We start from the raw sequence: 26316 nt of genomic DNA on the forward strand, positions 1-26316 counted from the left end.
TTGCCTTGAACCGTTTTAGCTAACCAATTGAGAAGTTAAATTCAAAATTTACATCACCGTACATTTTTGCATAAACTTTTTTACTTTAGTTTGAATCATTTCTCCAATCATGTTTACTTTCTCTTGATATTGGAGAAACCACTCCTACAATACATTCTCTAATTCAGAATATCTGGCTGATTTGTGTCTTTTAACATTGATATTCTTATCTCTTTTGACAAATATTCAGATGACCTTGTAAGAGTATTTGATATTGTTGTTGGCTAACCGAGAGATCAAATGTTTGTTGAACCCATTGTTGTAAATCTTGTTGACTTGAAGAGGGATGCTCTTTTTTGTACTCACATATTGCTTTTCTCATCTCATTTGTCCATGTAGACTTTTTTACACATTTCAAATAGGAAGCCATCGAGGAAAATACTATATGAATTACAATATTTTGATATGTACATGTGTTTATTTATAATAAAATTTTTAATCTATCCAATTAATATATACATATTGGATTTTGAAATTATTAACTCATTTTCTTTTTGGTTACATGAATCAATTAATTATTATTTTTTTGTTATATAAACTAATTAACTTTGATTGATTGTACTTACATACATATTGGATTTTGATAATAAAAAAAAACTCATGCATAAAGTATAAAATATTCTCTAAATTAATAATTTTATCGATAAATTAATAAAATATTCATTTATCGATAAACTAATAATTTCTATAAAATAATAATTTTTTTCAGGTCCCAAAAATATTGTTTTATAGAAGTTTTACTGAAATTACAAATCCAGATTATTGATTTCTATAACAGATGCACAATGTGTTGTAGGTTTGCATTTCTTATTAGTTGAGAAAATGTTTTTTTTTCCTCAACGAATATGAGAAGTTGTACACTAAAAATTGGCTGCTGATGCGAATTTTAGTGGTGCGAACTTCGTACAAATTTAAATCTCGTACGTTGAATCATAAAAGTAAATATGAATAATTTATTTTTTAACTTGAAACTTAAATTAATTTGATATTTATGATGTTCATAATTTGGTTAAAATCGAATTAATTGATTGAATTTATTTGTGATTGAATTTATTTTGATTAGAGGTCAGTTAATGATTTTGTTAATGATTTTTTTAATAATTTAAAAAATATTATATATAATTTATATTATTTATTTTGATTAATATAAAAATAATAGTTCAAAAAATACATTAATAATATGAAAAATATATTATATATTATATATATTATTTAATTCAACTAATTACCTAATTTCAAACTTAATTAATCGATAATTGAAATTTTAAAAAATAAATGGAAAACATAGAAAACCTACATTAAAAGAAATAAAGAAAGAAGGAAAACAGAGAGAGAAGTAGAAAAAATGGAAAAAAAATAAGTTAAAAAAACATATAAGAAAACAAATTAAATAGCTCAAAAAAAAATATAGAGACTAATTGTAAAATTTAACTTAAAAATTTTCATTTGAAATTATAATTTAACGTGCCACGTCAGTTTATCGTTACACCATTAACGATAATCAACGACTAGTGACTAAAATATTACAACACGATAACGTAAGTGACTAAGACGTAACATTTCAAATATAAGTGACTAAAATATAACCTGAGACAAACAAAAGTATCTATTTTGATAGTATATCCTAATAAATTTAACAATTGAAGATTAAAAATTTTAAATTAAAAAAGTATTAAAACCATAAATACCAAATAAAACTAAATCTGCACAAAAATTAATAGCAATTTTTTTTAAAAAAATTACATCATATGGAGAAGATTAGGTTTAAACAGATAACCTCAAAAAAAAAAAAGAAAAGAAAAGAAAAGAAAAAGGGATAAACATGAAAAGAAAATTTGAAGGCGTGGGGCTGCAGTTTGCTGTGATGTCTGTAAAGTCAAAGGCAAATAGGCAAATCCTATTCCTAACAATAATAATAATAATTATTATTATAATAATTGTTTTAAGCAAATTAAACGGCTCATACATTTTTTTCTTTGACAATTACTTGCACCTGTTACGTCGGCGGCGTTCGATGGTTTAGTTTTATAGCTGTGGGCGGTGGGCCTCGCTGTGCTCGGTGAGTGGAGCTCCCAACCACCCACCGTGCCTTGCAAAAAGAGACTTTCACCTTAAAGGAGTTTCACATCGCTCATTGAATGTGGCAAACAATGGGATGAGCATTACACACATTGTTCTGCTGTCCAATGCTTGTTTATCATGTTGTTTTTGACAGTCCAAAAAGTATTGATTTTTTTTTAATATCTGAGTTAGTGGAGTTATTATTCGATATTTAAAATAACTTATATAATTTTAAATTTATTTATGATTTTTTTTGAAAATTTAAGGTTTGAGAATTTTAAAATAAGAATTAAATTGATTTAATATGTAAAAGTTAAAATTTTAATTTTTTAAATTAAAATTAAATTAATATAATTCGTAAATGTTGATGACTAAAGTTTGGTTTATGCCACTTAGAAAGCAATCATTTCATCTTTTTATTAACGGTTGAGTGAAAAGAAAAAATACAATCCTAAATAATTTAGTGATCTAATTATAATTTTTTAAAGTTAAGTGATAAAAAAAACTTACACATAATTGAATAACTAATTGTATAATTTTTTTTCCTTAATAAAGAATAGAGGTAAATTGAAATTGTTTAAATATCGAAACCCAAATATGTATTACTTATTCGATCTTATTGTTAAATAAAACTATTCAATTTTTTTAATTATAATTATAATTATTTATTAAATGGTTATTAAATTTTTAATATAAATAAATTTAATTATTATTGTAATTATTATTATTTTAACAAAACATATTTTTATAAAATTTAACTTTCTATTGAATCAAATCACAAATGATTGTCTGAGGTTAATTTATGTTATGGCCCTCTACTATGGTAAATTTAGTATATAAATAATTTGACATAGTTTAATTTTTCTATTTTTAATTATTCTAAATAGTTTATTATTTCAATTAAAATATTTAGGCAGAAATTTCTCCTAAAAATACCTATTCCAAACTTATCATATCGAAATAAATTCTGTGTGTTAGAAAGGTGTACTTATTATACCAAAATGGATTTTTTTTAGTATGTTTTAGAAAAGTTTTCTTACGAAAAATTCACGATAACATTTTAACGAAAATAATTAAGGATGCTAATTATTTAGACCAACTAATATCATTAATAAAGTAAATGATCAGATTATGTCAAATCAAAATATACACTAAATCTTAAATTTTAGCAAAGTAGAGGGATCAATACTAAAATTTTACCATTATCTTACGGGGCAAAAAAAAAAAGAAACAAAAAAGGACATTTGTGGTGATAGATTCGCTTAGGACTAGGGGTGAGTATTCGATCGAGTCAAGTCGAATCCATTCAAACAATTTTAAGTTAGTCGAGTTGAATTCTATTTTAGCAACCCAACTCAATTTGAATTTTTTCTCCATTTGAGTTGAGTTAAAAAATTTCGAGTAAAGTTAATGAATCTTATTATTTATACTCAATGTTGCCTCTTAACTTAACGAGTAAACATTTATCAAAACGACGTAATTTTACCTTTTAATTTAATGACTTTGACTTTTAACTTTAGAAAATATAAATATTTATCAAAATGACGTAGTTTTACCTTTTCTTATTCAAATTTTCGAATAACTCAAATTGTGTAATTCACATTTGAATTAAATTGAAAAACTTAATTTTTTATTTGAGTTGACCCGACTAACTTGATTAACTCAAATAATTCGAACTATTTAATTCAAAATTTAATTTTTTATCAAATTTTTCGAATTGAATTGGATTTTGCTCACCCCTACTTAGGACCTTCTTTTTATATAAATAACTAATTAAATTATAAACATTAAAGTAAAACTTATGTAAAAATTAAAGTATGAAGATTAAATAATAAATTCGTACTTAATATTGAGACCAAAATTAAAATTTAATCTTTTTTATATAATCTACTAAAATAAAGGAACCAAAATTGTCTTCGGATGTGTTAAAAAGGAAAGCACGAGGGCCTTCAAGTAGTATAGATATTTTTTTATTCAAAACTTTTGTCATAAATAGTTTTTTAAAATATAAACAAAAATTGCTTTGAGTTGCTTTTGTTATTTTTAAGATGAAATAGTTTTAAATTTTTAAAAAGTAAATTTTACATTAATTTTCATAATATATTTATATATATATATGTATACTTTAATACTACTAATCTAGCCAATTATCCTTATATAAGGACTACTCAGAGACTCGTTGCATCAAGGTCTACACCTTGATAGTTGAGTGTGCTACAAGTGCCATTGTTCATGTTGATGTTTCTTCTTTGCTTCCTTTTTGGCGAGGAAGTCTAACTCAAGCAAATGAGGACTAAAACCTTAGTTTTTAAGGTTGTTGGCGTAGAACTCCCATTATAATTTATATGCACGTTATGTTAATATAATATTATTTATCTTATATGTCATGTCGATAAATAATTTAAAAATTAAAAAAATAATAATCAAAATTTAAAATAAAAAATAGTTTATATTTTTTTTAAAAAATAGCATATAGTACACATGAATTGTCATGCAAGCTGCTGTATTTAAAATTTTAACATTTTAATTTGTATTCTTATTAAAAAACATCATTTCGACTCCTTTTCAAAAAGTCGATTGTCAAATTTGACTATTTTCAAAAGATTGAAAGCAAAATTTAGATTAAAAAAGAATAAGAGCCAAATTGATAAAAAAATGTAAACGTTAAAAGTTAAATTTGATATTATGCCATTGAAAAAAGAATAATCAAATTAAAGAATATAAATTGAATTTATATTTTAGTTATAATACAAGACTAATAACATAATTTAACCAAACCTATTTAATTGCTACCATTTGAATTAAGATTGAAATTTTAAAATTTTAAAAATATAAGAATTAAAATTAACAAATTTGAAAAGTAGAGATTTAAATCGATCAAATTAAAATATAAAGACTATATTTATAGGTTTTGCATAATATAAGGACTAATAATAGAATTTAACCATTACGGGACGAACAAATTACAGGTCTCATTTGGGCCCCACTCTCCCGAACTGACATGAAATGAAAGCAGCCGGTATCTAATAGTATTAAATCATTTCACACTATATCTTTTCTACTTTACTTTTTCAAATTTATAATGTGGTAAACTTTATTTCCAATCAGCTTTTTCCTTTTTGTTTCTATCTGCTTTTTTTTTAATTATAAAAATGAGTTAAATATTAAACTTATATGTAAATTTTGATTTATTGTGTAATTTGGTATATGAATTTTTAATTTTATAAGTAATTATTTATATGTATATATAAAATTTTAATTTTGATTTAATTATATTTTTAAATAAACAAATACATATATTTATTTTCATATTGAATTAATATAATTATTTATGTATGTAATATATCAACGTAAAATAATTTTAATTTGATAATATTATTAGTTTGAGTAAAAATTAAAATTAAAATATAATATTATATTAGATCAAAATTCATAAAAAAAAATATAATGCTGTTATGTGTTTTAATTTTTTATTTAAATGTCTTGATTTTTTAAAATATAATTACATGATACATAATTATGAATTTTTAGGTTAAATATGGTCTCGACTAGATGATAGTTGTTAAATTCATTAAGCGAATTTATGTTATTTTTAAAATATAATGTGTCAAATAAATTATCATATGTGCAATGCTACGTCAATTTATTATTTTCACACATTACTTCCGTTTACATCAAGACTGAAATTTCATAATACAAAAAGTATAAGGATTAAGAATAATTAAATTAAAGAATATAAGACTAATAACAAAATTTAACCAAACAGTTTTAATTACTATTGTTTTGTTCTGGATTAAAATTTAAAAATTCGAATTAAAATACATATACAAAATTTACAACGTACACAGAATACAATACAGGGACTAAGTAGGTAGTTTGACCCCTTTTTTATCTTAATATTCCTTTATGGAAACCAAATAATATATGTCTTGGCGAGGTGTAGATATAATTTCCATTAGCGGTAACACAGATAAAAAGAGTGAGTTTGAAGCAATCGGCAGAGAGAGACGATAATCCGAAAAATTGGCCATTTTCCCCTCGCAATCTTCCTCATTCACCATCAACACTCCATCGTCAATCCCTGCTGTCATCACACCAAATCTAAAACCACACACCACCACCATGGCGCCACCACCACCACCGTCAGTTTCCATGTCTTCTTGAATTGCTCTTGCTCTGTTTCTTCCTTTGTTCTTCGATTGTGTGTTTGTGTAAGTTGATTGAAACAACCCAACGGGAACAAAGTATTGATATCGTGTGTGTTTTGGATTTTTTTTAATAACAATAATTTATTGTTAAGAAGAGATGAAGTTCTGCAAGAAATATCAAGAATACATGCAGGGACAAGAGAAGAAACTACCTGGTGTTGGTTTCAAGAAGCTTAAGAAGATTTTGAAGAACTGTAGAAGAGAATTTCAGTCCAAGAATGACGTCCATGGAGTTCTTCATAACCAAACTTGTCCTCAGCATTGTCCAGGTACATACATATATATATGTATATAAATTGATTATATTAATTGGGTTTCTTGAGAAAAAGGAAGGGTTTTTAGGCCTGAAGAAAAGCTATAAGTTCTTGGTTTATCTGATGTATTTATAATCTGATTTTGAGTTTATCTTAGACCTTTGTTCTAATGTGTATGAAATTATGATTTGCTTATACTTTTGATGGAAATTAATGTCCAGTTTGCGACGGGACCTTCTTCCCTTCCCTTTTAAAGGAAATGTCTGATATAGTAGGCTGCTTCAATGAGCGTGCACAGAAATTGCTTGAACTACACTTGGCTTCTGGTTTTAGAAAATACTTCATTTGGTTCAAAGGTAAGCTACAAGGCAGCCATGTTGCTTTGATTCAAGAAGGGAAGGACCTGGTTAACTATGCATTGATTAATGCCGTGGCGATTCGTAAAATACTGAAAAAATACGATAAGGTTCATTTCTCCAAACAAGGGCAAGCTTTCAAGTCACAAGCACAAAGTATGCACATTGAAATCCTTCAATCGCCGTGGCTATGCGAGCTTATGGCTTTCCATATTAATTTGAGGGAAACCAAGGTGAAATCAGGGATGACCCTTGCATCGTTTGAAGGATGTTACCTCACATTTAATGATGGGAAACCATTCCTTTCTTGTGAACTCTTTGATTCTGTCAAGCTTGATATTGACTTGACTTGTTCTATATGCTTGGTAAGTTGCAAGTTTTTCAGGTCTGATAGTGCTATCCGTTAGTTCAGCTGCTACTAAGGGTTCTTGACTGATATAGGCTTCGTATTTTCTAATGCAACAGGACACAGTATTTGATCCAGTATCCCTCACTTGTGGGCATATATTCTGCTACATGTGTGCTTGCTCGGCTGCATCGGTTAGCATTGTTAATGGACTGAAAGCAGCTGAGCCAAAAAAAAAGTGTCCCTTATGTCGAGAGGTGAGTGTCTAGGTTGGATAATAACTTCTACTCTTATGAAAGTAAGCATAATATTCTTTGTTTTGTGTTGGTATTTTCGGAATTACAGGCAGGAGTTTATGAAGGTTTTGTACATTTGGATGAGCTAAGTATATTGTTAAGGAGAAGGTATGATCCTAATAGGTTTTCCTCTTTTCATTTGAATGAATGAATGTATACTGATATGTTCTTACCGGAATCATACATTTGTTTTTGGAACAGTTGTAGTGAATACTGGGAGCAGCGACTTCAAATGGAAAGAGCTGAGAGAGTTCGACAGGCAAAGGAACACTGGGAATCCCAGTGTCGGGCGTTTGTCGGGGTCTGATTATACCAAGTTCTGTAAATCTAGATTAAACCCTTTTTTATTACAGTTCATTTGTAAATGAATCTTACTACAATGTTCATTTCTGAATAAAACCGGGAAAAACAGAAAGCATAACCCTTCTGAACAATTCTAAGTTCAAGAATTCAGTATTATTTTCAGATGGATTCAAATCGTGTTAAATTCAGCACATTCATTTCTTTTTGAACTTTTTTGCAATCTTGACAGTGGATGGAAATCCACCCGAAAGAAGATACGGTTTCATAGTTCGGAAGAGCGGTTGGCATATTCTTGAACCAGTGCTGCAAAGAGTGTCGGTGTCTCGAGCAACCGTGATGGTTTGTCAAATTCTTTTGCCTTTCCTGTTATCAATGAGAGTATGATTCTTTAAATATATGAAAAATCATGTAGGACATCTATCCATATATGATATGCCGAGTTTGAGTAACGTAAGAAAGAAGCATGCACCTGCATCGACGACTAAAACTCGATCACAGTCCATGACTGTGGGTATTCTGTGAGCAATGCTGATAATAGTGCAGGCTGCAAAGTCTTCTCTGATGATCTTTTGGATTATGGAATCTGTTTGTGAATCAACGGATGCTGTTGCTTCGTCCATGAACAAAAGCCTGCTTCGTTTAAGCATTCCCCAAACACAGAAGTTGTCTCTGCCCCATGCTCCAATTGTCGCCATTATCAAGCACTGAAAAATTTGAAGGATTTATAGGTAATGCTCAGCCACCATTTCAGATACCGGAACATGTTAAAGTCACTTACCTAAAGAATCGAGTTTATCGGGTTTTGAAGCCACCACATCTTTAAGTTGGCAGCGCTCAAGACTCTGCAAAAAAAAAAAAAAATCAGAAATTTATAGCGAGTGAAAACAATGAGAACATGTTCTCATTATGGGATAATAACATGGTTACCTTCCATATCTCTTCATCTGGAAACTGTCCTGCAGGATCAATGTTGCTTCTCACAGATCCTTCGAAAAGGACAGGTTCCTGAGGGATGATCCCAAACCGTGATCGGAGATCATGTAGTCCTAGCATGCAGATGTCTATATCATCAATGATTATTTTCCCAGCAGTTGGCTCAACCAGTCTGAAGAAAGCTTGGATTAAAGTCGACTTCCCACTCCCGGTCCGACCAACAACACCTATCTTTTCACCACCGTTGATGCTCAGAGTAATGCCTTTAAGTACAAGAGGCGTGCTTGGACGGTATCGAACCTGAAGGTCTTTGAGCTCAACATTGCCATGGGCAGGCCAATTTGGAGGAGGAAGATGGTTTTTGTTATGCCATGCTGCTTCAGGTTGAATACTCGAAAATTGCTTTATTCTTTCAACTGAAACCATCCTATTTTCCACGTAACAACTGAAATATATGGACATGAACAACACACCATTGAGGGACAATCCATATGAGAGAGATAACCCCACATTTTCTGCATTAGGCAAAATAAGTATTGTTTATCTGACACCAGTACCACCATTTGTGTTTATACATGAAAATCATAAAGAATGGTTTGTGGAACTGAGCTTGCAGCATACAGTTTACCTGGCTTGACAATGCTGCTAGGTAAAAGGATCATAAACATGGTAGATAAGCAAAGAACTACACTACCAATAAATTCCAAACGGAATCCCAACCACTCGTTGGATCCGTTGTTGTGGAAATCCATGCATAAACTGGAATTAACTCGGTTAGCGTTTTCCTGACAAAACCTGTCCTCCTTTCCGAATGCGCGAATTGTCATAACCCCGGAGATGCTTTCCGAGAAGTAATGGATGACAGGAGCTTTAGTGATTGAGTCGAGGCGGGTTAATTCGCGTGATGATGCCAGGTAGTATCCCTGCAATTCAAATCAAATGGACTTCCTGCTTGATCTATATCGTACACGGAAACGAAATAGCGAATGCCAAAAGTGAATTGAAACGAGAACCATACCCGATACCAGAAATTCAGCCAACCAAGTGGAATTATCAAGAATATTGTTGGCCAAGCATATTGACATGTGATTATGAAGATACTTAGCAGTGTAATGTACATAGCAATCGTAACCCCCATAATGAATGGAATGAAGATATCGACGTTGGTCTGATCAGTCGACGCCTGTGGATAAAAAATAGAAGGAATCTGTCAGTCCTAAGACACCAAGCCACTTTGATAATTTGTTTCTTGGAAAACAAGACTCCTATTTTTGGGCAAGAATTAGCTGTGATGAGAAAGTAGCATAGTTCATTACCCGACTTAAAATTCTTCCCGAAGGTGTGGTATCGAAAAAGGACATAGGGGCGTGCAAGATGCTTTGAAGAATTTGCCTGAAAAATATTTGGGCTGTTTTGAGCCCCATAAGCGTAACGAAATAGGCTCTAAACGTGACCAACACCACCGATACGGCTGTTATGATAGCATAAACAGAAATGAATAGCAAAGGGTCGAACGGAAGAGCACGTTCAGCTGAAGTTTCATATGACAGCCAATAATCACTGGCCATAAGAGAAGCTTGCCATAACAGAGATAATAATAACGCAGCTGCTACACCCCACCAACCAAAACCTTCAGTGCAGTACATTTTATACACATGCAAGCTGACTTTACCGGTTTCCCTTTCCTCGTCTTTGATTAGCCTAGAATCTCCCTTATCAGATTTCAGGGCGTCTTGGGACTTACGTTCACCATTTACTTCCCTGATGTTAGAAGCATCCTGAGCTGATTTTGATGTTCTGGGGGCATTCTCACCAGGCATGGTGTTGCCTGCTTCTTCTACAAGTTCCATGGACGATTCATGTGCAGCTACAAGAGCTCCAAAATCCATGTGCGATTCTAGTAAATCATTATACTTCCCTGATTGTACTATCATCCCGTCTCGCATCACCTGCAATTTACACAATGAATTATTTTAGAAACATGAATTCCACGAAACGGAGCATACAAGCCTACTTACCAAGATATGATCAACATTATGCAAGAAGTCCACTTGATGGGTTACAAGCAAAATAGTCTTCTCTTTGAGAACTCCTCTCACACATTCCTGCATATGGAACAGAAGCAATAAACTTGAGATTCAGCATGTTGATCTACCGTTTTCGCTCCTTTTAAGACCAAAAGGATGGATCATTTTTTTTTCAAACAATAACAGAACTTGCAATAAGCAGACATCAATGTCACCTTAAATATGTTTGACCCTGTATGAGCATCAACAGCGCTAAAGACGTCATCGAGAAGGTATATGTCACAATCTTGGTAAACAGCTCTGGCTAGTTGTACCCGTTGCTTCTGGCCACCGCTGAGGTTAATTCCGCGTTCTCCGATTTCTGTCTGATCACCAAACTCCATCATTTCCAAGTCTTTCTCTAAACAACAAGCCCTTATAACTTCCCTATATTTCTCCCGGTTCATTGGCAAACCGAATAGGATATTGTCTTCAATCGTCCCACTCTGAATCCAAGATGACTGAGCAACGTATGCGGTCGTCCCACAAAGCTTAACCTGTCATTCAATCCATTATTGCATCAATATGCCAAACAACCAACTAGCATGGAATGCAAGCATTTTAACCAATAATGTGTTACCTTTCCTGATATTTTGTGCATCTCACCAAGAACCGAAGCCAGGAGAGAAGACTTCCCGGATCCAACAGTCCCAACGATGGCGGCGAGTTCCCCTTTCTTGATCTCTAAATTTATATTTTTCAAAACCTGTTCTCCCTTTTCATCATCCCAGCTAAACGCCCCGTTTTTAATTTCCACTCCAACTCTATCATCGCAACCCTCCTGTCTCTCCACCGATGAATTGCTCAATTCCTTGCTCGTCATGAAACTATCTAACCTCTCTAATGATATCACAGCTTGTGAAAGTGAGATCATGGACTGCGGGAATGACCTGATGGGCTCTTGCAAGATCTTAAAGATAGTTGTTGCTGTGAACACTAGCCCTGCATCAAGTCTTACTCCCAATAAAAGTGCAGTCCCGAATGTTAGAGTCGATACCAGTAACGGCATTGACCACATTACTATCACATGGCCAGCAATAGAATACAGGAAATTGCTTAACCATCCAAACTCGGTTTCACGGAAAGATTGGATTCTTTTATTGAAGTGTTCTTCCCATGATTGGAACTTGATAACCCGCATGTAATTAAGCATCTGGTTAGTTGCCTTCATTCGCAAGTCACGATTCTTCATCACATTGAATTGAAAACGATTGTTCCTCCTACTTTCCATTATCGCAAATATAAAAGCACCAAGAAGTCCAAGCAAGGATGTCACCACAGCGGAGCCAAGGTACATGTACAAGAGCACCAAGGCAACACAAACCTGCAAAGGAGTCAACCAAATAGAATGAAGCTGTAACATCATATCTGATAGCTGTTGAGCATCAACAGCCATGTAATTCACAATCTGTCCGACACCATGAGCTTGACGAGCAGAGCAGGTTAACCGTAAACCTTTCTTGTATAACGAAGTGATAAGAGTGCAGCGAATGAGCATCCCGAGTTTCTGAGAGTTGAAATTAAATTGGTGACTGCTCAACACTTCAACAAACTTAGCAGCAAGGAGAATCAATATAAGGTAATATCCTTCATAAGGAGAACTTCTTTTCCCCGCAGTGTAATCAACAAAACTTTGGATCAGAACTGGACCGACGTACGTCACGCAAAGCCGCACGATTGCAAGGAATGCAGTGAAAGCAAGTTCCTTCCAAAAGCACCGTAGCAACGTAGTTCGAACAGGGTGCTTTGATTTTTCCTCCGGTTTAGGCCAATTTACTTCACAAAGCTTCGACATCTTCTCAGCCCTATGTTCGGGTGAAAGAGTTGGAACATCATCCATTTTGAGAGGGGACTCATAGCCTTTTTTCAACAGAGGATTTAACCAAAGCCAAAAGGCCTTTGATACTATAGAAGCTGAAGCAAAGCCAGTAATGTTGGATTTGCTCAAAAGAGGTTCATACAACTTGGTTTCTTCTTCTTCCATTGCCAGTCCGAGTTCGCCGCTCACTGCTATTCCTGTTGAGCCTCTAATAGCAACAACAACAAGAAGAACTGATAAAGGAAAAGAACCAAGGGAAACTATATCATCCAACCTCAAATACTGACCCTGATTTGTTTCGATACGAATGATCCCAGAAGCTGTAAACAAGGAAATGATGATAAAATTCGCAATCCAATAAGCTCGGAGCGAAAAAGGGTGATTAATAGCCTCAAATCTCTTTTCATGGATGATTAATATAGCAATCACCACATGAGTTCCAGCTTGAACTAACCAAAACATCCCATCAAACAGTTTCCTTGGATCCTGGTTATTACTACGAAATGCCATAATGCATATAATAGTGTAAGAAAATGCCAGTACAAGCGTTACAATCAAGGATAATTTGAACCATATAGTGGTCCTGGTAAGGGCTCTATTGCATCTTATAAGTGGCTTGTTGATGTCTGAGCTGCCATGGATGTTGCCTGATAATCTAGGATTGAGCTTATGAAACGCAAAGCATAAGAGGGTTAACAAGAACAGTAGATCAACGGCTAAAAACAAAGCTCTCTGAGGACATGGAGATAGGAAAATGAATCTCAACCATTGGATCATGACAGGAATCGACGTCTCCTTGGAAGATAAAATCACAGAACTTGAACATGAAAGGGAAGTAATCCAAGTAGCTGAAGACATATTCACTCAAAAAAAGCGTTAAACAACACAAAAAATCACCCTTTTCAGATGCTGGTTCCAATCAATACATGCCCTGTAATAAAAACAAACAGAAAACCAACATATCGCTATGTTAATGGCGGAATCTATATAATCCATAAATATAAAACATCAAAGTCAACTGGGATTTTTTTGGGGTTTTATGGAGATTGTCAAGTACCTCATAAAGCGCAAGCTTCAAACTGTCATCGTCTTCAATGTGATGGCTTTCATGAAGTTAGTGTAAAATGACTGAAAGTGTCACCGGATCTTCCACAAACATGATGATGAATCTGAATACGTGCCACCATTGATGACAGCATTAAATACGAAAAAATAGACTGATGAGTTCAACATGGTGCTTTTCTAACTTGGTAAAAGAAAGAATCGTGTTGGAAAACAATATATATATATTTGTCAAAGAAGAAGCTAGGGAAAAAAAACCAAAGAAATTAATTAATATAAAATAAAAATAGTTGGTAAACCCCACTGGAAATGGAGAAAAGAGATGTAACTTTCATGAAAAAAAGGAATAAAGCAACCAAAATCACGCAAAATATATATATGCACAAAAGACGAACCATGCAAAACAATGGTGGAAATGAACCAGGAATGTAATTGAGGTTTAAGAAAGAAGAAAAGGCCAAAGTTTAACAGTAGTGAGAGATCAAGAGACGTTATGTAATTTGTTTAGTACAGAAGACAAAAACCAAAACCATTCCTACCAATTAAAAAAGTAATTTTTTTTAAAATTTAAAAAATCTAGTTCAACCGGTTCAATTAATCTGTACCAGTTTCAAATCTAATCAGATCAAAATCATTCTCCGAATCAATACCCTAGTGGATTCCCGATCCAATCGGTCTGATTGGACGGTTTGGTTCAAACAACATTAGTTGAAAGTTCACAATTCCATTAATGCATGAGGACTTATTTGGCCCTCCAACTTTACTTTATTTTAGCCTTCTATTAATTTTTCAACTCTTTTAGCTGTTATATTTACATTATTTGTCAAATCACCCTAAACTGGGTGAAAAAATTAAGGTTTGTTAATATTGCTAATATGACATACATGTGGATATTATATCAACAATTAACTATTTTTTAAAAATTAAAAAAAAATAAAATTTTTATATTTTTATACTTTTTTTATAATTTAATAATTTTTAATTTTTAAAAAATATTTTGTCAACAAAGTCAACTATCATTAATTTTTCCATTTATTTTGGTGTGATTTAACAAAATATTTCATTTACAGGATTATAAATATTTTAAAAATATTAACTCTATTCTAATTTAGCCTTATTTAATAGTAATGAGAGACCCAATTCCTATAATAGAAGGACTTCTCAAGTACATTAGCTCGGGAATTTTTTGGGCTAGAAATAAAAAATAAATTTTTAGGAGCTAAAATGTGAGTTTTTCATTATACTAAAATATAATAGGCATAAAAATTTATTTGACCCTCCAAATTTATAAAAAAATATTTTAGCCATTTATTTAAAATTTTACATCTTTTAACCCTTAAATTTACTTTGTTTGTCAAATTTTCATCAAAATAGATAGAAACGTGACATACAAGTAGATTTTCATATTAGCAATTAATTGTTTTTTTTCTAAATATTCGAAAGAAATGATATTTGACAATATTGGTGCTTTGTACTGTAGGTGGTATATAGAGTTATTAAAGATGGAGGCTTATTGGTGATATTTGAGTGAAATGAGGTTATACGATGGATCTCTTTTATCTCTTTATCTTTAAAGGATGAGGTATTCTTTTTCATTTTAGGGTGACCAAGACTTAAGGGCTTAACTAGGAGGGGACTAGAAGGCCCTCCGTTTTACTAAAATGATTTTTTTATTTAATTTTTTTAAAATTTTTAAAAATTTAAATTAATAAAAGTTGAACTACACATTGATTCTTAAAAATAATAAAAATTTAATTTAATTTTCTAAAATATAGATTGTTTAAATTATAAAATTATATTTTAATTACCATAAAAATTATAATTTAATTTCAACGTATAAAAAAAATTTTCTAACTTGGTTCCTTGGCGGTTTCTTACTTCTCTAGGGTTGCTACTAAGAAGAAATAATCAAGGAGGCAAAGCCCGAAAGGTGAATAAACATATTATTCTGGCTATTTTATCAAACTGACCCAAAAAAATTGATATTTATAAAAATAACCTAAGTTCAAAAATAATCACCAAAATGACCTGAAATGAATAGTAGAATGAGGTTTTGGCCTTCTAATGGTCGGCACCACCTTGTATTTTGGCCCCCTGATTACCTAGTGATTGTGTCAGACTTTAAAAAATTGATTTTTTTTGGCCTTCCAATGGCCGGCACTAAAATATTTTTTTTAAAATCGTATCATACTGGTATAAAAAAACACGAGTATTTTAAAAAAAATTTGGTGCTAGCCTGTCAATGGCTGGCACCAGATACGAGTATTTAAAAATAATTTTTTTTTGTTTTGGCCTTCTAATGGCTGGCACCAGTACGAAAAAAAATTCAAACTTTTTTAGTGTTGGCCTGTCAATGGCCGACAAAAAATTTAAATTTTTTGGTGCTGGCCTGTCAATAGCAGGCACCAGGTACGAGATTTAATTTTTTTTTGTTTTGGCCTTCTAATGGCCGACACCAGCACGAAAAAAAATTCAAATATTCTTGGTGTTGGCCTGTCAATGGCCAGCACCAGGTACGAGTTTTTAATTTTTTTTTTGTTTTGGCCTTCTAATGGCCTGCACCAGTACAAAAAAAAATTCAATTTTTTTTTCTAGTTTTGGTCTTCTAATGGCTGGCACCAAACCTTATATATAGTGGGTGGATTGAGTTCTGATAGGGTAAATGAAATGAGGAAAAAAAAATTGAGAGAGCCATCAAAATGAGAGTGTTTTGTAGTATATCATCAAATGAGTTTTTTGTAGTGGATTCTAGATGGGAGTTTTTCGTAGTGTACAATCGAATTTCAGGGTTGAATTATATACTGTCATGTTTTAACGGAGTTGAATTATATACTATCATGTCCACCCTAAAGGTTATGCCATCAAGGGTTGGATGATTGTTTGCGCCATAGATGGCTAATCGAGTTGTCCAACGCAGATGGACATTATCTATGGTGCAATAGTGTTTATTCCGCAACTAGGTTGTGGTTGGAACCGGTTGGTAGAGTCTTCATGGAAAGGTATCTCAGGGGACAATGGAAGAAGAAAAAGGTCTGGAGCTTTTAGGAAGTTATATTTTCCCTTGATTTATGCAGTTGGTTTTCTATTTCTTTTCAATTTTATTGACCGTTTTAGATATCCAATTATCCTGTACTGATGCAACGTAGAACTGATTCAAGCAAAAGACGATTAACTGTGAAGAAACTACTATTGAAAATAATTGTATTATTTCTTAAGAATGTTTGTATTTTTTTATATCTGTAAATTTAATATATTTGTTTAGGATTTAAGGTTTCATTTTTATATTTTCGTGTATTAATTTCTTAGAATTTTGTATTTTTTTTGTATCTATAAATTTTATTTAATCTATAATATATAAAGTTTGAATTTAAAATTTTCGTGTATTAACTTTACCCATCTGTTTGTAATTTGTTGGGAAATATAGTGCATATATTTTTTTTTGAATTTTATATTTTTTTGTATTAATATTGTAGAATGATTGTATTTTATTGTGTATGTAAATTTAAATTATCATGTACTATTACTTATTTGATTTTTTTATAAATATTTCAACGTCATTTATTCAAACAAAAAATTATTTTAGAGAAATTAAATTAATATTAAAAAACAAAATAATTTCATTATAAAAGAAATATTTATAGAATAATTTTAAAATAAAGTAAAAATTAATAGAAAAAATTTAAAATTATCGCGATCCCGGTGATGTCCCCGGTGCCAGCGTGTAACGGTCCGGATGCCTCTATCTGCGATGCCATGCACCTTGCTCAGGCGTTTGAGAATTGCTCGGTCCGGCCTTCAGTGTCCCGTCTGGTGTACTTAGAAAAGTAGAAAAATCATATACACCATAATCGGGAGTAAATGGGTTTTGCGTGACCGGAGGTACCGATGGAAAAATATCCTCAGTGATGGGTGTATGTGCTTCGGGATGGAGCTCCGGGTGGTATGAGGATGATCCGGATCGTGCCAAATGTTGAGTCTCGATGTCTTCACCAAAAATATCCTCAAACGATAGAGGAATTTCTTGCAGTGGATCTGGATCCATGTGGTGTGATGATGAGCTGGATACTTCATATTGTGGCTCAAGATCGGGGTTCGAGGTAGTATCGAGCTTGATGTTCCCGAATGGAGGAACCCAGTTACTGCACGGTTGTGCATTCCTTGGTTGCCATCGAGAAGGTTCTGGTTGCGCGTCTTTTTGGATTAGCATGTAATGACCTTGGAATATAAAGGGTTTCCCGTGTGCCATATACCATACTGCATACTCGGGCGTAAGAGAGAACCCTCCCTCTAAGACATACAACGGAGGGTGCCTCGAATGTCGCATATTCTACAAAAAGATATATGGTTCATGTTTTTGCGCCCAATTTGAAGCGTCCTGACCCGAACCCTTTTTGTCTATTCCGTGGACTTCTTTGATGTCGAGGGAATGGTTCGGGATAGGTTGTGCGCACCTGAACTGCCTCAAAACCTTACCTCTATCGTGCCACTCCACCATATAGAAATGAATTAACGGCACATTTGACACGAACAACTATTGCTGCTCGATAACCCATGATGATATGAGCGTCGCTGTATCTTCCTCATTATATGGCATCCATATAAACTGCATAATATAGACAACACGTTATTATTTATTTATTTTCTTAGCAATTATTATATTTAAAAAAGAAATATTCGGAATCGTATGTTACGGCATCCCCGGAATGAGTCTCTATCATCATATGGTATATAGGTACCGTGAACGATTGGCCGATTCTCGGTACAGTTGCCCATCTAAAAAAAAGAAAAAATTATCATATTATTTTTTCCATGTAAAAAATGAGTATAGTATACAATTAAAAAATAAATGCAAAAATGAACTATATATTTACCTATTAACTAGTAGCGAGACATATGGTTGGTGGCTCACTGATGTCAGAAATGGCATTCGATATAATGCCTAAGACTGCAGTAGAAGACATCAACCGCCAATTAATTTCGTAGACGACTTTGTAGCTCTACAAATCTCGCGGTATAAGCATGCCAATACTGCAGAGCCCCAACTAAATCTTCCGGCAAGCTTGAGATCCTCTAATAAGGGGAGATACATTATTGAGACTTTATTTTGATTGACGTCCGGCAATAGTATCCCACCTATAAGTTGAAAAATGAACACTCTCGTAGTGTAGATAATGTCCATCTGTGTTGGACTACTCGGAAGATGTCGAAAGTTTTCTTTTAACCAAGTAAATTTAATATGGGTTAATCATCCTTCCTTGTTGTTCGAGGGCACCCTTCCAAATAATCGCTCGCAAATGCCCCATGGATTAGGCACTCTTCCAAGACTGGTCACTGCTTCACTGTTTACAGATAGCCCTAGTTGGACTGCTACGTCTTGCAGTGTAATAGTTACCTCCCCACACGGGAGGTGGAACGTATTTGTCTCCGGGCACCATTTTTCAACTAAAGTCGATATTAAATTGGCTTGTAGCTTAGATATCTAAATTTATACGGCTACCCAAATACCCGCGACATTTAATTACGGTAAAACTCTTCGATCAGAAAAATAATCAGGATTTTGCAACCGGGGTCTCACAATTCGGTACAGATCTTGCGGTTATAATAAATATATAATGTTATATTTCTTGTTTAAAAAAGAATTTAGAAGAATATTTAAAATTAAATAAGACATTTTATTTCTCGTTTACCTTATGCACATTGGCTGCAATGTGGTCGTTATCATTTAAAAGAATATTAGGATTAGGATCTATGGAGTGATCGACAGTCGTCGGCGGTCGTTGAGGGTGAACATCGACTGTCAGAGGTGTTTAAAAGTGCTCGGTGGTCGTCGATGGTCATTGATAGTCGTCAAAATAGCCTAATTATAGTGTGGGACCATTTGGCTGAAGTAAGGGCAAAATTGGAATAAAAATATGAAATTAAAAAAAAAGGGTGGGTAAGGCCAGCCATTGGCAGGCCAATTTGGCCTCAGTGACACAGGCCAATTCGGAGAGTCTCTAAGTTGCGCGAATACAATTCAGCGTTTATTGTTTATGCCCTTTGATTATTTACCACCATGGCCTTTTGGACGACCTCTATGTACACATGTATGGCCTCGATCTGCTTAGCTTGTCTCAACCCCATCTTAGGCATCAATGTCGCCAACCTATAGAATGTTGCCGAGAACACAGCAGAAATCGAGAGATGGCGTGTGTGCCTTAATACAGAGTTGACCGCCTCTACCAGATTGGTCGTCATCTGCCCATACCGAAAACCCTCATCGTAACTTTGAGTCCATTGCCAGTTCTCCATACTACCCAACCATGTTCGGAGATCTGTTGGTAAAAATGACATCTGAGATTCAAGCCTTGTGAACCTCTGCCTGAATCTTCGCGATTCTAACTTATGAGTTGCATATTTAATTTGAAATCATCATTTAAAAAAAAAATTGAAAAGTAATTTTTGAAATAAATACAAACAAAATTTTTTTACCCATGTTCACGAGTTCTTTTTTCCAATTTTTATTCTTATAATCTCTATGAAAGTTTGTCGCGATTTCCCAGATGCAATAAATAGACCTCCATGGAATCCCCGATCGTCTTATCGCAGCAAGTAATCTTTTCGATTTATCTGATATAAGGCAAACGTTGTCTTTTCTGACAATGTGTCTCCGCAGATTAATGAGGAAAAATTCTCAAGACTCGAAGTACCCACGCTCTACAATGGCGAAAGCGATCGGAAGTATATTTCGGTTGTCGTCTTGCGCAACAGCAATCAGGAATATTTGCGTGTATTTGCCATATAACCATGTCCCGTCCACCTACACTATCGGCTTACAGTGAGGGAAGGCCTTAACACACGGCTCAAACGTCCAAAACAATCGGTGAAAAACTCGTTTTCCCGATTGTATCTCCCCGTTCGAGCTTTTATACGACAGTGTTTGCAAATCAGTCACTGTCCCGGGTACATACTCATGCATCCCGGCTATCCACCCTTGAAGCTCGTTGTATGACGTATCCCAGTCACAATACAACTCTCACATCGCCATTTGCTTTGCCCACCATGCCTTTCGGTATGACACTTTATACTTGAATCGAGCTTGCATGTCCGCAATAAGAACCGACACCTGAATGGTGGGCGTCTCTTTCACCAAAGGGATGATGCAGTTGCATATAAGTTTTGCATCTAACTTTCTATGGTCTTGCGACATACGAGCGGACGTACATGTATGTGGACCTTCTAGTTTCCTTATCATCCACATCTGCGTCCGCTACATTAACGTGTCTCGGACAAGCCATTTACAACCACTTGACGCTTTTCAACATTCTCATACGTACAAAGACTGCGTCGACTTCGTTAGTTTATAATCAACACCTAACTTCAAACTAAGTTATTTTATAGCATGTAAATAGTCTTTTTTGTTATCGAATTGTTGTCCTACAAACAACTCTTCATCGCTGAATTCTTTGTCAAGTAGGTAAGCCGGCACAATATTTGTAAATTCCGAGAACTTGCTTGTAAGAGCCATATCAAGATCCACATCGGTCATGAAGGACCCTAGATTATTTCTTATAACTATACCAGGGCCCGTGTTCCCAACCGAATGGGGGCTTGCATTTTCACCCTCCACCGGCCCTTCCTCATCTATGTCTTCAGAGATATCATCCAAATCGGGGTTATTGAAATCATCGTTTGGATCACGGTGGGACTGATCATCATTATCGGACCCTGCCAACACCTCTGGATGGATCTCTAGACGAGGACACGATTTAAAAAAAATTATTTTTTTCGTATTGGTGTCGGCCATTAGAAGGCCAAAACAAAATAAATAAATAAATAAATACTCGTATCTGGTGCCGTCCATTGATAGGCTAGCACCAATTTTTTTACAATACTCGTATTTTTGTATACCAGTATGATATGATTTTTAAAACCCTACTGCCGACCATTGGAAGGGCAAAACCAAAAAAATCAATTTTTTAAAGTCTGACACAATTATTAAGCAATCATGGGGCCAATATATGAGGTGGTGCCGACCATTAGAAGGCTAAAACCTTATTCTACTGGTCATTTTAGGTTATTTTGGTGATTGTTTTTTAACTCGAGTCATTTTTATAAATATTAAATTTTTTTATTTAAATAGATTTTTGGTTTAATTGACATGAGCATTGTTGTTAATGCAAGTTGACGTGGGTGCGAGTATGCTGAAGTGCATTATCCTCATATTTATGGGTTGAGAAAGGTTATGGATAATTTTAAGTATTGTGTAAAAAAAAATATGTATGATCACATCCTATAATGACTTATCATACCAAATAAGGAAAATATAACTCTAGAAAACTTGATAATTTGATTTTTCTTTTAAAAATTCTAATTCTAATATTTTTATATTTTATATTAAATTAATAAATTTATAATAAAATTTTGAATTTTATTATTCAAATAAAATTTTTAATGTGTTTTTTTTAATAAATATACTTTTTTCATTTGTATTGGTATTACACTAATAGTCTGATTATATCTGTTTTTTTTTACATAATATCTAGAACAACTCATAACCCATTCTCAATTTATAAATAGAAGAATAATGTATTTCAGCTTACTCAAACTCACAGTTTTTTACATTGAAAATAATATTCATATAAATCGAATTAAGACTCAATCATGTGTATGTATAACTTAAGATTGAGTAATAAGTGAAAAACAAATTTGATTTGTATTTTTGTACAAAATAGGTAATAAATTGCATTAATTCGAAGTTTGAGTATATAAAGTAGTGAAATTAATACATTTTACCTCGCATTTTGTGGTCATTCACATGTTGGCTAAATAAGAAATTTGAATTCGCCCCCACATTAACCGTTGAAAATCAATTTTCATTCCATAAAAAAAGACAATCAAAAGTATAACCTTCCATAAGTGATTTTAAAAGGTGACACCTTAGGTTGGATCATTGGGCTGTAAATGTCAACTTAAGGGAAATTTCCCATTTGATTCAGAAATCCACGCACCAAAAACAGTTCAGCCTCCGTATTAAAATATTTTCTGAGTAAATTATATCTGTAATTAAGACATCGATTTATTTTCATCATCCTAATTTTTTCATTAATTTGATCATTTTAAAAATAAATTCATCATTCCACAATTAAATAGTAATGAAAGATTAACGTTGCACTTGTATGGAAAAAATTGAGACCAAAATAGAAACGATCTATATTTAGAGTGATTGATGGGTGATTTACCCTAATTTTAGGGTAACTAATGATGATGGAGTGGCCAATTTGATCAATTTTCATTTTGGGTGACCAAATTAACAAAAAAAAACTTTTGATCAAAATAAGAACAACTCATATTTGGAATAATTATATCTATTCATAATTTTCCTTGGCCAATATTATGAATTGACCCTTTAACTATATCTATTTTTTTTTGTGCTTGAATGTTACTCCACAATAGTTATTGACAAAAAAAAAATAATGTGCAAAAAAATTGGCACATCCAAGCAATGAGAATGCACTATGTGTCTTTTTTTTTTCCGTGTCATTGATGGTGTGATCATTCTCACCACTTCCTACAAAATTCTTGAGAAATTCACCACCAAAACATGACCAATTACATTTCTTTTTGGAATCCATCTGTAGTAGTATCTCCCTTAGCTGATCATAATATTAGGCCTTATAGGTTTTAATTAACACATTGCTTGAATAAAAGCTGGAAATTAATATACCTAATTTGTTCTTTAATCGAAAAATTGTTGTTGGAAATTAGGGGAAAAAACCCAAAAGGCCTAACATTATGATTAGCCAGGGGAGATACTACTACAGATGGATTCCAAAATGAAATGTAATTGGCCATGTTTTGGTGGTGAATTTCTCAAGAATTTTGTAAGAAGTGGTGGGAATGGTGGAAGAGGAGGTGGGGGTTGGAGTGGAGGCAAGGGTAGTGGCTTTTTTTTAAAAAAAATAAAAAATTATTAAAAAATTAATTCAATACAAAAATGGGGTTGGGAACAAATTAATTACAAAAATTTTGTGTTTGCTATAGTAACATTAGGTGTCGCCTGACACATTGGCGACACTGGTGAACTATTAAAAAAAATCTAATAGGAAAAACACTGAAAAATTGAAAAAATATTTTTTTAATTGGTGTTGCCGATATCTTCGGCGACACCCTCTTGATTAAATAAAAAGGTTGATTTTCAAGATTAAATGCATGGAAAAGGCTATTTGTCTGGTGTTGAAACCATAAAAACTTTTATTATTATTATTATTTTTCACTTTTTTAGCCTTTTCTTTTCCTATCAAGACTTTTTTTTTAAAGTTAACCGGTACCACTAATGTGTTAGGCGGCACCAGTTTTTTTTCACTTTTTCAGCTTTGTTTCCCTGTTAGACTTTTTTTTTTTAAAAAGTACACCAGTGCTTTCTATGTGTCAGGCAGCACCTAAAGTTACTATAGCAAACACTCCATTTTTGTAATTAATTAATTTTTTAAATATTATTTTTATAAAAAAACCAAAGGTGGTAGTGGCAGGGGAGGTGGAGGAGGAGGAAAAGGTAAATATAAAAGTAATTTTTTAATCATTTTTACTTTTTAACCATGAGGTGTGGTGTGGTGCTTACTCACCTCATTTCATAATGAGATTGTGTTTGATCCTTGCCCATAGGAATGTAGTACATTTCATGGCAAGTCACTTATTTCTTTAGGGAGCATCCGCGGCAAGGGGATTAGTCATCCAGTAATTATACTCCCTTATAATTACAAAGAATTCAAATCAAATCATTATATGTATTATATTAGTCTAAAAAGTAGCTGATAATATGATTACTAATAAAACTAACAAGAAAAATAAACATCATACGCAATTTTATCTAATTGCTCCAATACATATTTGTTGGGTTATTCCCTCTTTAATGTTTAACATATGCTCATTATAATCATATGTTAGTCATTGGCTGAGTTCATCATTATCCAAATCTGAATATGCATCATTAAGATTATCAAAATCTCCTTCTTCCACGTACTTTTCGAAGTATGAATTATCTTAATTTCACCTATGATTAAAGTTATGAAATATGCAATATGTTAGTACGATCCAATCTTTTTTTATGATATACTAAGGTGATGTTAATATAGGAAAAAAATTTAGAACAACAAATGTCTCCTCAACGACATTTTGAATGTAACACCCCATACTCGACCCGATCGCCAAGTCTGAGCTATAAGGTGCCACATTCGTTGCCAAAGCAACCACGATCGAATTGTATTCAATTAATGCTAATTAACAAAAAAATACAAGCAATATAAGTTTAAAAAACGACATATAATCATTTTGGGGTCTTATATGAGCTTACAAAAGATCTAAAGTTAATCTGAGATCGAATTATGACTAAATTGTAGTATTGGTAAAACTTCAAGTTGAGGTCACGGCATCAAGGGGTTCCTCATTGACATTGCGACGCAACATACTATTTGATTTCGTCTCAACGACCCAAGCACAATGTCGCATCGTGACTTAGAGTCATGATCTTATTGCGATGAGACTCGTTTGAAGTCACGACGTCACATACTGAATCTGCAATTTCTATTGAACATTACTTGTAGATTTTCCAAGCATACACAATACATACTCACACCTAAAGATTACCTAATATATGCAATATTCCAGCTAAAACATACAATATTTATACCTCAAACATAATCAAAACACATTGAACAATGGTGTGCCAATGCCATCTTATTTGTAACACAAATCACCCGGTCCAGTTGTCGAACCCAAGCTATAGGAAGTTACACAATTAATGAATTAGGTACATGCAAAATTTTTAAATCCAAAATTCCAAAAAAAGAAACGAAAAAGAATGAGCTCACATAACAATCTTCTAGTAAACCAAAGACTTTACATATAACTAGGCGATTTAACCTCATACATTCAAAATAACAATTTAACTAATATTATAAAAGTTCTTCTCAAAGTGCAATATGAAGTTTTAAATCTAATAGGCACCCTGATATCTATATATATTACAACAAAAGGTGTCAGGCTCACACTAGGCTTAAAGACTTTGGCTTAGTATAGATGCAGATTCATAGACATTAATTCATTCACGCGGATTTATAGATATGGATTCATAGACACGAGTTATCCCGCAGACTTTCATAAGGCAGAGTCCCACGTAAAGTTTTAATATGAAAACTTGAAGACAAGTCCAGCGGACTATCCTAACTTGTATATATGCCCATGGCTATGAGACTTGTATACATACATGAGGCTTAAAGCCTTAGACTCTACAGAGTCTTAAACTTGAGAAGGACCCTCGTAGGTTATCGTATACTTGTTATCATGTACTTGTGAACATATATCTTTGTACAATCAATTGAACCCTTGTAAAGCCAAATAGCATGCATCACTTGAACTTTCTTTCTCTACACTACATACCTTATTACTTCACATATATCACATGAACGTCAACAATTCAACCCATTTATTCTACTTGCTAGGACACATTGAACATGACGACATTCATCACATACGTGCATGTTTACAACCATACAATTTACTAACTAAATATCCTCACCACGGTACTCACCCACG

The 26316-nt window shown here is 33.1% G+C and overlaps 1 protein-coding gene and 1 pseudogene across 2 annotated transcripts; one reads left to right on the forward strand and one right to left on the reverse strand.

Annotated features, from left to right (window-relative positions):
* The first annotated feature begins 6031 nt into the window (after positions 1-6031).
* LOC107931238 (E3 ubiquitin-protein ligase BAH1) lies at positions 6032-9400 on the forward strand. 2 transcript variants are annotated; one of them, XM_041082953.1, is made up of 8 exons: positions 6037-6577; positions 6784-7283; positions 7384-7521; positions 7610-7668; positions 7762-7876; positions 8093-8202; positions 8276-8591; positions 8826-9400. In XM_041082953.1, exons 1-5 carry the CDS (start codon positions 6406-6408, stop codon positions 7865-7867), a joined length of 975 nt encoding a protein of 324 aa, XP_040938887.1. In that variant the 5' UTR covers positions 6037-6405; the 3' UTR covers positions 7868-7876; positions 8093-8202; positions 8276-8591; positions 8826-9400. The 2 variants fall into 2 exon arrangements, with proteins under 2 accessions (XP_016718552.1, XP_040938887.1); XM_016863063.2 differs by having other exon boundaries at positions 6032-6577; positions 7762-8202.
* Positions 7889-14146, reverse strand: LOC107931237 (ABC transporter C family member 4-like; annotated as a pseudogene).
* Between the last annotated feature and the right edge of the window lie 12170 nt (positions 14147-26316).

Source organism: Gossypium hirsutum, chromosome A12 (assembly GCF_007990345.1).
Source record: "Gossypium hirsutum isolate 1008001.06 chromosome A12, Gossypium_hirsutum_v2.1, whole genome shotgun sequence".
NCBI lineage: Eukaryota > Viridiplantae > Streptophyta > Magnoliopsida > Malvales > Malvaceae > Gossypium > Gossypium hirsutum.